Source organism: Apus apus, chromosome 2 (genome assembly GCF_020740795.1).
Source record: "Apus apus isolate bApuApu2 chromosome 2, bApuApu2.pri.cur, whole genome shotgun sequence".
NCBI lineage: Eukaryota > Metazoa > Chordata > Aves > Apodiformes > Apodidae > Apus > Apus apus.
The window spans coordinates 101,939,852-101,953,428 of NC_067283.1; the positions used below are offsets into that span (position 1 = coordinate 101,939,852).

At 37.4% G+C, this 13,577-nt stretch overlaps 1 protein-coding gene across 1 annotated transcript in view; it reads right to left on the minus strand.

Moving 5' to 3' along the window:
* CEP192 (centrosomal protein 192) overlaps positions 1–13,577 on the minus strand; it is an 84,472-nt gene that overhangs the window by 41,347 nt on the left and 29,548 nt on the right. Inside the window, exons 22-29 of the mRNA XM_051610268.1 lie at positions 12,028–12,092; positions 11,757–11,948; positions 10,781–10,904; positions 8,762–8,892; positions 5,057–6,077; positions 4,825–4,951; positions 3,271–3,433; positions 657–1,536 (exon numbers count right to left, since the gene is read on the minus strand). Of these exons, the coding sequence (XP_051466228.1) occupies positions 657–1,536; positions 3,271–3,433; positions 4,825–4,951; positions 5,057–6,077; positions 8,762–8,892; positions 10,781–10,904; positions 11,757–11,948; positions 12,028–12,092 (2,703 nt within the window). The remainder of the gene's footprint in view (positions 1–656; positions 1,537–3,270; positions 3,434–4,824; positions 4,952–5,056; positions 6,078–8,761; positions 8,893–10,780; positions 10,905–11,756; positions 11,949–12,027; positions 12,093–13,577) is intronic.

The window sequence follows — 13,577 nt, forward strand, 5'->3', positions numbered from 1 at the left end:
ATCTTCATTACATCCAGAAACCCGCAAATGGGCTAGCAAAAAATGAGTAAAGAGAACATAGGTTAAAAGAACCCATTAAAATGAAACACTCATTTGCATTGCTTAGGTTTAGAGCTAACTCAAGACACAGAAATTGCAGAAAGTATAGAAGGCAGTGGACAGCTTGTCTTTCCCCTTCCTAACCAGAGAACAGTTTAAGCTCTCCATTCTCCTTAGATTTTTTTGCTTCACTGACTGCTGATACCACATTAAGTTAGAGACAGAAATATCATCTGTTTTATAGATAAAATACAACTGAATGTCCAGAAAATTATTTGTCTTGCCTAGAATGAACTGCAGCTAAGATTTCTAGCTTCTTACTACAAAAGACAGCTCTAGATCTTTTAAAACAAAATAAAACCCACAAAACTACTGAATCCTGAAATTCTTCAAGATTATGAAAAATTTCTTTTAAGACCATTGGGGACTGTAATAATAGACACTGAATCCAAATAATGTCATTAAATAAGGAAACTTAGTAATACTTTTTTTAAAATAACACAGCTTGCATAAAGAATCACTGTGGTTACATTTAGCAGTCATTCTAATTTTATTTACTGTTATATTAGCATCATCATCCCCATTCTAGTCCCCAGCTGTATTTCAAACACACTCACCAGTACCAGGTGTCTTTGACAACTCCCATTCATTTCTACCAGCTCCAAGTGATTGTCCAGTATATGATTTTATATTTAAAATATTCTTGTTCCAGGAAGCAGAATGTGGATTACAAAGTGGAGCTGTCCCCAGAGACCCAGGACAAATATTTGGACCGAAAGGAATTCCGACCATAAGTGGATTCTCAACATGTCCTGCTGGGATACCAGAACAAGGAAGCCCTGCTGGAAGACCAAAACCTGCAGAGCTGCAGCCTTGAAACTGAGACAAAACTGGATTTCCAGTAGATGGTGTATTTCCCAGGTGCTGTTGTGCAAATGGAGTCGTTGCAAGAGAATGCCCTGTAAGCAACGTAGGAACAGAAGAAATTGCTTGATTCTCAGAGGTAGTAACATGGGGTTTAAAGCCTGGAATAGGAACATGCTGTTCATCAGATGAGTTTTGATTGAACCATCCAGGATATATGGGTAATACATTTAAAGACTGCAATACTTGTCTCTCTACTTTGCTTCTTTGATTCTGCCACATTTCTTGTGCATCAGCATTAGTAGAAAGTGGCTCAAGGATGCAGCATTTACCTGGTAAAGCCGATTTAACACGGTCTAGCTCTTTATCATTTGCTGCTACGTTTGAAGGAATAGATGCTAGCTGCTTTTCATTCTTCAGAACATCTGCTCTGGGCAGCTCTTGACTCAGCACATCATTAAGTTTTCTTTTAAGACCTGCAAGTTCATTTTCTTTTGATTTCTGGTCAATATGAAGGAGAGCTTCTTTTCTATTTCTTTTACATGAGTGGTCTTCTAGATTTTCATTTCTATGTTCCTGAGGAGTCGGGCTGGCTTGAATTATTGTTGTGCTGAGCTCACTAGCAGTTTCACTCTAGTAAACAAATATAATACACAGTATTACAAATTTTAGAAAAGCAAATAGGGTACATAAGACAGACTTAATACTGGTATTGCCATTCGATACAAATAACCAAGTTTGTCAAGTCTTGTCTGAAGATGTCTGTAACATCTGTGGCTCCTCACCTTGAAAAAGAAAACTTGCAACTTCAATTTGCTTGCTGTCTAAAGTCACATTCTAACTAAGTGATGCTGGGATGGAGTTAATTTTCTTCACAGTACACTGTATGGTGCTGTACTTTTAGATTTGTGACCCAAACAATGTTGATAACACACCAGTGTTTTGGCTATCGCTGAGCAGTGTTCACACAGTATCAAGGCCATCTCCATTTCTCACTCTGCCACTCCAGAGAGTAGGCTGCAAATGGGTGAGAGGTAGGGAGAGGATGCAGTCAGGACAGCTAACCTAAACCAACCAACCTAAATCCATGTAAGAACACACTAAGAAATCAAACCGTGGGATCATTTTTCTGATGTAGCTGTTGGTTGGACATTGGCTGGTCATTGGTTCCCTGGTAACGAGGGATTGCTTTTGCATCACCTTTCCCCCTTTCCCTCACCTTCACTTACTAAACTACCTTTATCTCAACCCACAAGTACCCCAAACCCACACTTGCCCTTCCAATTCTCTCCTCCATTCTCCTGTGGGGGTGTGATCCAGCAATTGTGGAGGGCTCAGCCTCCAGCCGGGGTGAACACACCACACTAGGCATTAACCTGATATGATTAGGTAAAGCTGTACTTAGAGTTCTTCATAAAAGCTAAAAACCTAGAAGCAATAAGTTACAGTAACATCACAGCAGATAGATTTTATTTTTTTTGAGAACAAACAAACCCCAACACACCACTAAAGACATACTTGCCAGCTTTTTAAGAAAAAAAAAAGTAAAAGCCAAGTGACCCTGAACAAAATCACTAACTAAAAGCTGTTAGTTTGAGACGCATGAAAATGCACTGATAGAAATAGTTCCATTGTGCACTCATCACACAAAGAAATCAGTCAAGCCCCAAGGCCTTCTGTTTCGGCAGGTATGCATGCTGTAAGTGGGAGGAGTGCACCTCAGCCTCAGAGTCTTGGGTTTTATCTCCAAGTACAAAATTCCAAAGAAAAAAAATAAGAACAAATTAGATATATGCATACGCACAAATGTGTTTCAGAGCAACTCCTCTTAGGCTAACTATCAGAAGCTGAGAAAATCATAGCTTCAGTCCTGAAAAAAGTTAAAGCTATCATAAGTATTCATAAACATTTCTCCAGGAAAAAAGGAAATATATTTTCAGTAGAAGCTAAGCAGAAAGGGAGCCTCAGGCATGATGAAAGCAGATAAAGATCCTGCAAATTACTACTGGAATGCTGCACTGCATTCCAAGAACATAATAACTTAATAAGCAATCAAAGAAAAAATGAAAGGGGAAAAATACACCAACTCTAACTTTTTTCAGAAGTTTGTAGTTCTTTGAATGTTTATATTCATTAGTTTGCACATGCAACACAATCTATTTCAGAATTTAAGCTTTTGAAACTCAGGAGTGGGGGAAATGCAGAATACATTTCCCTATGCACATTGTGTCCTAAAATGTTCTGAAACCCTTACAGCTTTTTAAATTTACTTTGACTACTTAAGGGTGCGGTTTGGGAACAAGGAGGAGGTTGTTGTTTGCTTTAAAGAAAGGGAATTAATATATTTACAGGTCAAGATTTTCTTACCAAGTGTGTATCTGGATCACACGTTACAGTTGAGTTCTTAAGCGTACTGTCAGATGCAGAGACATATGTTAATCTGCTCATGCTAACACTGGAGCAAACCGACTGAGGTAGTACACCCTCTTGGCAAGAAGGTTCCTGATAATACGATATGCAAGCTTCAGACCTGAAAAACAGATTCAAAGTATGTTGGTTTTGGAATGTATTTCTAATGCTGACACCAAGAAAATCAATGCTATAAATTAGCTATACTATTCCAAAAAACAACATACATAGCCGTTCCATTTAACACTGCCAGTAGAAATAGAAATCAGCTTTCAAGTAACCTTTACAAGTTCTGGCTTGGATGTACATAAAATTAATTTTCTTTGGGTATAAACTCTAAAGGCAAAGCACCAGAGTTCCACAACTGAACTCAAATGCAAAGGTCAAAGAAACAACAGAACTTACTAAAAGAAAACGGTGAACTAATATATACTTGTATCTAATTAGATAAGAATGTCAAATGAAATCATTCAACATCTCAGGCATCACACTGATATCTCCTATTCCTTGCTGAGTTTCTCTTTTTTTCACATACCTGGAAACCTGGAATCTCTCACCACTTTGTCAAATAAGAAGCAGTAACATGAAAACAATGTGACTGACAATTTTAACTGGAAATTCTGAAGTCTATATAACACACTTGCAAAAATACACATGCTACTGAGCATTTTAACTTCTAAGAAACACCAGACAGGTTGTAACTCTGACATCACACACAATAACTAGTTAAATATCAAACTGTGAACTTAAAGGGAAAGAATCTTCTTTTTATGGGAATGTACAAAGCCATTGGCTACTGGCCATCTTTATATGTTAAAGATCACACAATTAACTTAGTTATAATCTTACAGTTTATATAATACTTATTGTTATGGGAGCTCATTTTTAAAAAGTCCTTTCAGTTAAGGAAGGTTTAAATCTTATATACCAGTTACCATTTCAAAATATGAAATGGTCGAAAGCAATACAAATATTTCCAACAATCCTCTCTCACAATGCACAGATATAAGAATCAGAGAACCAAACAGAGTGAAATACTTAAGTTTAAAAAACACATCTTTATGGCTCTCTACAATGTCAAGCTTTGTTATCATATAATTAACACCCAAACAAATTGCTTTATTTGTAATAGATTAATCACGCTAGAACAACAGTTTTAAAATATGAAATTTTATAGATCCATCAACAGTTTTAGGTATGAGGTATCTGACTAGCTAACAGGCTGAATGCTTTGTATTCTGGCATTACAGGACAATACTGAGCAGAAACAGCAATATTTCCATCGAGCCTCTGCTTCATCATGCCAGTGAGGAAAATTAAAAGTTAACAATTGCTTAAGACTGCTTCTCCATACACATAAAACAGAAAACATAGTCTAAGGGTGAACTCTTAGCCTAATAAAGATCTTCTATAAACTAAGGTCAAGGACAACGTTCAAACTAAAACTTGATCCTTAAAAAAAAAAAATCATGAAGCATTAATGATTCTTATAACCTGCACCAATAAATTTACCCTGAAAATACTGTTCCAGAAGTCTCACTAGGAGAAGAGTGAATTAGTGGTGAAGTTGAAGGTCTGAAGCTATACTGCTCTTCCTCCGGAGGTGGCAAGTCACATTCAGGTAGAACAGCTTTATGCTCTGGTAAAAAAACAGAGTAACACTATTTATTTAAACACAGGGAACAAACCTACTTTCAAGAAAAGCCTTTTCACCAACTGGTTACATTTATATAAGCTTACTTACCAGTACTTCTCTGGGAAGGTGGGGAGAGCCCCTCAAAAGTTACATGTTTCACATTCCTACCACAAGAACTACTGGCATCTTTGTTTCTCTCCTCTATTTTTGCAGTTTGCTTCTTTTCAGCGTTGTTTAATTTCTGCATAGGCTTTACTTTTACAGGAGTTACTGTGACATATTTACTAGACTGCTTGGGCAGTTTTAAGTTGCTGAGTAACACATTATTTCCCATATTTCTCTCCTCCAAATCATTACACAGTTCAGGAACAGCACTTGTTTCTTGATACACCGTTTCCGCATCTTCTCCAATACATTTACTAGTGAGCTCATTGGTCTGGTAAGCAAGCGAACTTCCCTGTGCTGCTTCAATTTGTGCTGCTGAAGGAATTCCACACATCAGCGCTTTGTTTCCAGTAGGTGAGGTTCGGGTATGGAGCATATCTGATCTTAGATCAGCATTCACTGACTGTAAATGTTTACTGTTTACTAAATCTGTCAACTTTTCTGAATATTTATTACTATTTGCTGTTGTGTCTTCGCGGTTGGGAACATCAGAAACAATAGAAAAATTCTGAATATTATTTTCTTCATTAAAATTATCCAGAAAACGTTTCTCTATTTCTTGCTGCTTGCTATCAGCCAGAGTGTCCTTAACTTTATCTTTACCCAGTAGAAAGCTCTCAGGCACAAGGTTCTGGACAGATGCTTCATGTTTCACAATACTCTCATATTCACTTTCATGTCCAATCTCATCTGTTTTTTTGATGTACTTTTCCATATCAAACCCAGAGTTTTCCACATTGCTGTACGATACCGGATCAGCAGGAAGTTCCATCTCTTTAACAATTTCAGGACGGAAACATGTTCTTTTAGTTTTATTAGAGAGTGCTATGATCATAGCAGCTAGCTGTGAAGGATCAGCACTGGAGGAAGCATCAGCAATGGCAGAGGCAATTGTGCTAATACTCAGGACAGAGTCAAAAGGATTAGATGAGCCATCTTCAGGCTTGTCTTTATGAATTGCAACCTACAACAAATCACAATGAGTTAAGCATCAAGATCAGAAATTTTTGTTCAGTGATTTTGTTTCTGGTTTGTTTTTTTTTAATTATTATTTTGCATTTCAGTATATGGGAATATATTAACATTTCTAGGAGTCACACTTTGAATCGACTGTCAAGAAGGAACACTGCAATTAGCATAATTCTCTTTGTACTGTTTTTTTTAAGTCTACTCTACACAGTTTAGGTTTTTTTAAAAGATTAAATAAAGACTGCCTTCTACAAAGCCTTAGTTGCTATAAAACTTTTGAAATCCTAAAATAGAAACACAGAATAACCCAAGTTGGAAGGGGCTCATAAGGATCATCAAGTCCAGCTCCCTCCTCCTCACAGGACTACCTAAAGCTGTTTAATTCAGCTAGAAAAACTGTGAGTAAAGTACCACCAGGAATAAACACAGCAGAGAAGAAACTACCATGACCAAATACACAGTAATTTCCTAATTAACTTGAAGTCATCTGCCTCACTACAACGGGAAGACAAAGCTACTATACAGCTTTCTCTGTCACTCAAGTCTGATTTCTTCTTCAGTTTTCACACTGGCCATTCTTAGCAAAGGGCATGGAATAAGTAGACAGTCACTTCCAGACCACAATCCGTTCTCACTTCTCAGATACATTCAGGAAGAAAACATCTGTCCTCCTGTACATCTGCATCCATGTCTTCAAAACATCCTCATAAAAAGACCGATTAAGTAAAAAACATGTAAGTGGACCATGACTAGAGTGAAAACTGGCTGCTCAAAGGGTTGTGATCAGCAGCACAAAGTCCAGCATGAAGGCAGCCACTCACTAGCAGGGCACCCCAGGAATCAATACAGGCCAGTGCTGTTCAACACCTTCATCAATAATGTGGATGATGAGGCAGAGTGGCCCCTCAGCAAGTTTACCCATAGCACAAAATTGTGAGGTGCAGTTGACACACCAGAATATCTGGCTGACATTCAGAGGGACCTCAACAGGCTCAACAATTGGCTGAGAAGAATCTCATTAAGTTCAAAGGGAAATGCCAAGACCAGCACCTGGAGAGGAATGAACTCATGCACCCATACAGGCTGGGGATTGATCAGCTGGAAAGCAGCTTGGCAGAAAAAGACTTGCAGGTCCTAGTAGATGTGAAGTCAACCATGAATCAGTATTGTGCCCTTGTGGCAAAGGCAGCCAACAGCATCCTAGTCTGCAGTAAGAAAAGAGTTCCCAGCAGGCTTAGGGAAGTGATCCTTCCCTTCTACTCAGCACTGGTGTGACCATATCTGGAGTGCTGTGCCCAGCTAAGGACTCCCCAGTATAAGAGAGACACAGACATACTGGAGAGTCTAGTGAAAGGCCACAGAGGTAAGAACTTGGAGCATCTGTTATAGAAGGAGAGAGCTGGAATTGTTTAGCTTCAAGCAAAGGCTCAGGAGGAAATAATATCAAAGTGTATAAACACTTAATAAGGAGAGGAGGGGGGCAAGAAGGAGTAAAGAAATTGAACCCAGACTCCTCTCCAAGGTACCAAATAAAAAGAAAGGAAGCAATAGGCACAATTTTAAATATAGAAAATTCCATTTAAACATAAGGAAAAGATTTTTAATGTTGACATGACCAAACAGCAGAACAGGTTGCCCAAAAAGGACCCAAAGAGAAAAGAGAGCCTCCATTCTTGGAAATATTGTAAACATGATGGATCTTGATCAACATGATGGATCTTGATCAACATGATCTATTTGACCTGGCTTTGAGCAACAAGGGATGAACTAGATGATCTCCAAGAGTGCCTTCTGACCTCAAGCATTCTGTAATTTTTTTTGTATTTGAGAACATTCTAGCATCTATATCAGACTGAGATTGACATAAACTTCTGCAAATTGAAGGTACAGAAGATTAGAATCTGGATGTACATTATAAAAACCTCAAATGAGTCATCTGGTGTAAATAAAGGAAAAAATAAAGAAGGATAAATCTGAAAGAAAAGCAATTATGACAGTACAGAGCCATGAGCAATCCAATTAGTCCTTTTGCATCTAAGTTTGCAGCCTTCATCATTTGATCAGCTAAACCAAATCAAACTTACTAGCTACTGATTCATTTCAGAGACTAGGCAGGAGAACAGCTGCTTCTGGAATTGAATGAGTCTGCATATGCTCTGCCTGATCAGAAAGAGAACATGGCGTGTTAAGATAGAGAAGGTAGGTGTCTAGGATTACCAAATTTAAAATAATGGGTTTTCAGACTTTAATCACATAGATATTTTTTAATTGTATCAAGTAAAAGACTTCATACACATTCTAAAGGGAAGCTGTTCCATTAAAAAAAACCAAAGGGTAAGACACTGCTGAAATTCAGAAACTTGATTGCAGAACATCAAGAGCCTAGGAATCTGAAAAACTATGGGGTGTCAGGCCAGGCTACTCCTAAGATGAAGTAGGAAGAAAAAGGAAAATGAGATGTTGATACTAACACATGACTCACTATGGGATCATAGCATTCTAATGAAACTATCCTAACAAACAGTGGCACCTGCTAGGATTCAAATGACCAATGTAAAATGCAGTGAGCTGATATTAAAGTCCAAATTTAGCCATATTTGTGAAACAAAAGTAACAGGAGTTATTTGAATTTTGTTCTAGTTCATAGTTGCACTTAACAGAAAAATGCAAGAGAAATACCTTTGCTTTACTTTTGATAGTAACTTCTGTATTAGTGCTTTTAGGTATTTGAGCTGCAGCCTCCATCATCTGCCATGCCCCTTCACGGCTGGTAGAATTTGCATGTTGTTTTGTTTGTGCTTTTAAGTCATCTAAGAACAAACAAAAGGCAGGAAAGTAATTTACAGTAAGTAAGTTGTTTAAACACCTGCATTCTCGGGATACACAAGCTTCTGCAATGCTCTAAAGAAAAAAGAGCTGTTATAATGAGAAATCCAAATACTGCAAGCATCAATTGCTTCCTATAAAGTACTTAATGCTTACATTCAATCACAAAATTAGCTGGTATTATGAACACTATGTTCACACTCCTCAAATTTTACTTTCAGGTAGCTTACCATACTCACACAAGCTAAACAAACCTTTTAAAAAAAGAGCGTTTGCAAAGTAACATGAACATACATCAAACTCCAGTAGAAAAGTAAAGACTGAAATCTGAGTAAAGCAAATTTTCTCATTCTGGAGACAGTCTTTGACTGAGGTAGATAGAACTGAACTGGTGATTTTGAAGGATTATATTTAGGAGGGACAGGCATGTTTCTGAAACCAAAACAAGGAATAGTCATCTTGATTAGGAGATAAACCCAAACTAGGAGGTATTGTTTATATGAGAGCCAGAGGGTACCATTTCAACAAACTAGGGAGGGACAAAACAACAAAAAAATGAGGGACAACATCTAGACTCCACACAACACTAAAAGCAACTTTCAAAGATATTCTGACTGGTGAGAAAATAAGTATGAAACAACAAAAATTTTTGGTTTGCTCTTTTTGGGAGGGTACTGAGTTTTGGTTTTGTTGTTTTTTTTGTGTTAACTTTTTTTTCCCCTTTACTTCTGTTCTTATAATAAATTTTTGGGGCTTAGATATACTTCATATGTCAAGTAACACCCTCCTCAGGTTGCTGAGCTCTCAGCTTCCTCTATTCTTAAACAGGAATTGAGTACTGGTATTGCTGATAAAGATTATTGCCAGTACTACTGAAAATCAGACAGCAGTAATTAATAATATGGTCACAAAGTGATCCAAATACCTGCTTTCTCTAGCACTTAGAGCAACCCTTATATCAAGAGAACTGAAGAGCACATCAGGGTATTTTTCTATTCAAAGCAACAATTGTAACTGTAATTAATTGAACAGAGCTCACGAACTCAGTGAACTCCCGGCATTTTTGACAAAGAAAAAAAAGCAGACTATCATATAGTGAATTTAAAGACACTAACAATAAGTTTAAAAGAAAAACAAAAAAATCCCAAAACACCACATAAAACAAAAAAATCATTAGAGACCCCTTAAAATACAATTGCAAGGTCCAAACACATGGAAAATTATAGCTGTAATTGCCAGGCATACATGCACCAAAATGCATGCTGTGATCTTTACATATAAAATTTCAGAGGAATGTAATGAATTATTACTTTAAGTTAAGCAGATATCATGGGAATGCAACATTAAAAAAAAAAAAGATGAAAGGAAAACCATACATTGATACTGTTTTATGCACACATTGCCAGCTCAGTTTTACCTGAATTGTCTTCATACTTTCTCTATATCTTCTATACGTGTATGAGCAAACAGACCAATTTTCTGGGTTTATTTTTTTTGTTTGGTTGGTTGGTTTGGGGCTTTTTTGGAAACATATTTACACAACTTTTCCAACAGAAAAACTCTAAACAGATTTTAATTATTACAAGACATTCTGGCAGTTATCCAATACCTGGAAATGCTGAAATACCCACGACAATTTAGGCTAGTACTTAGTATTAGAATGTTCTCTCTTTTAGATGTTTAGGTTCTGTGTTTTTCTGGAGGAAGAAGGGGTGGGGATGGTGCTCACAGCAAACAAAAATTTTTGGCAAAAGAAAATAAGGGTTGTGCTATCAGAGATCACTCCTAATAGTACTTAACAGCTATATACAAGTAATTCTTAACTACTGTTACAACCACTGTCTAGAGCTGACCCATCTGTTCTATAATTACCTTGAAACACCTCAGACAACTGCGAAGTCTCTTGGCCACTGTCACCTCCTGATGAATCAGATTGCCTCAGCAAAGCAACCGGTTGCCTTTTCTTTGGAGAGGTAATATAGTAACCAAAAGATGGCTATAAAAAAAAAATGTACCCAGGAATACAGCATTAGTAAATTTCATCACTAATAAATAGGTTCAGTGAGCATGCAAAGCAGTTTCAGTCACAGTGCATTCCCAGTTGGTGTTAACTCTCATAACACTGAGAAATAACATACACCTCCTGGCATTGCAAATGTCTAATCCAAATACACACGCTTCAAAAGATATATTAAAAAACCTTAACAACTTATTCTCACCAGTTAGACAAAAGCAAATATATATGATCTCATCACCTCTGCCTGAAGGCATGCTTTGCTCTTCTGGATGTACCAGGACAGAACATGCTTACTCTACCAATTCACCCTGTTGCACATACTTCCTGTTTTTTTCTGCAAGACAGATGAGATACTGTCTAACAGCAGATAAGAGACATGTATCAGATAGATGCAAGAAGCATAGTGAAGTACGTTGGTAAATTAGAGTCTAAAAGACAAATTTCTACTGCTTTGGGCACTTGCCATTCAAAGATATCACTGTTTGGATACCCTTGTCTGAGCAGCATTTCATTCAACTATGCGGATCATTTGCTTGGACCACCAACATGCCACCTGTATGTGATGTACTTTTCTCTCTCCAATTCTACATATAATTAGGTCCTGACCAAAAAGTGAAGATCAAGATTCATCAATAACACCAGCCAGCCTTTCACATCAGAAATTCCAAGTGGGAAACAAGCCAATCAAGATCTGTCACACTGACAGGATTTCTTTTGCAAGCCATCTTAAGAAAAGTGGTTCTCAGAAATAATTCCTATGTGACAAACAAAAGTAGTGCTAGCTGCTGTTGTTCTTGTCCTTTCCTTGGGTCTGAACATTAAGATACATACCCGTTTCACATCACTGCCTCCACCAAGACAACCAAGAGCCTCCGATCGCTGACCAAAGAACTCCCCCAAAGACAAACGTAAATAACTGGCATCTTTATCAAAATCAGATTTTCTCTGCAGAATGCAGCTGTTGGCAGATTTCCAGGAAGTATCTCCTAATTCAGATGCATTTAGACTGTCTGCTTTTGATGCCTGCAGACAAAGATTTCAGAAGTTGTAACTTGCAGAAAAATTAGAGAACTATTCTGTTTACATTGAGATAACTAGTTACCTGCACAAGTCTGTGTGCTCTCTCAAATTCTTCCTGGTCTTGTGCAATCATAGCTGCTGCTTCAGCTTAAAACCAAAGAGAACATTTATTCAAATAATGCATAAGCTATAGAGTGCTGTCATTACTATTTTCCATCACTAAACCAATTTTTGAGGTAGAGATATAGCAATATCTAATTTGACATCTGAGACAGTCTGAGACACACTAGGAGTTATTCCATCCCATTCTGATAAGAAAAGTTAATGTACTTCCTGTATCTTCTGGAGGCAAAGTAACATCAGCATTTAGCTAGCTAAGTTAGAGGTGAATAAAAAGTTTAACAGCCTTAACCCCAAACCAAACTGTAGCTTTTTATAGATACTGCAACCCATACCAGCTAAAATTGACCATCATATGGCTACTGCCAAATTGTTACTACAATTGGTTTTGAAAATTTCAGGGTGTTACCTGTGAATCAGAGCAAAATAAAAAGGTTGGTTTATATAAATCAATGAATATTTGTGCAAATCAACTTGCCAAATAAATCAATACTTCTTTTAAATTCAAATGCTTGTACTGTTTTCCCAAGTACCATTTAAGAACAGCGAACGCTTAAAGTCTCTTCACCAAAATTATATGAAAAACTGCTGACCAAGAGATATTGCTCTACTGCTTTATTTCAGTACTGGTTTATCATTAAGCACATAAAAGCTTCAAAAATATATGGCTTTGTACCACACAGTGTGCATAGCCATAGATGACACAAACTTGTAAAATGAATACAGCTGTTGTCCATAAAACGATCTATGGGAAGTCACAATACATACTCTGAGGAAAGAAACAAAGTTGGAATATGTCTTTATTGACCATTCCAACTGTTTTCCTGAAGGCAGCCTAACACTATCAATGACACACTGTCAATATCAGTTCTTAATCCTTTGCATAAGCCACACAGCTCAGAGAACTCCCCAAAGCACCCCACTCTGAAGTGAGCAATCCTACACTATTCTATACAGGAACACTCTGCATGCAGTTTGCTGACAGAAATAAACATGTCATGAATGACACTTTGAAGCATGTAACATTTCCTTTCTGTCCCTACAAATAAAATCTCACAGCTGTCAAGTTATCACACTTAAGCATTGCAGATAGACAGGCAAACTAGCAGCCAGAAATTGCCAACCACAGTGATTCTGTGAAGTGCATGTCTTCTACTGTGTGAACAGTAGAACAGTCCATCAGCTGGAAAGCACCATTCCTTTAAAAACCCATCAGGTGGAAAAAAATCTAAACAGCCTTGGAAGAAATTACAATGGCCAAACATTCTAATAATTCAACATTCCAAGTATGATATGCAGGAAAGTGTCTGAAATATCCTGGCATTTTAAAAATGGAGTTCTGCTTTACTGACAGAGTAGATAGGGAAGTTTCTAAAAAATTAGATCATGTCTGCTTGTTCCAGCAGAAAACCACCACAGTGTTGTAAAACACTATGTCAACCCAACAAACCTGTTTGATCACGCATTCAAAGCAAACAATTCTAGAAAAAAAACCATATGCAGCATCCTCTC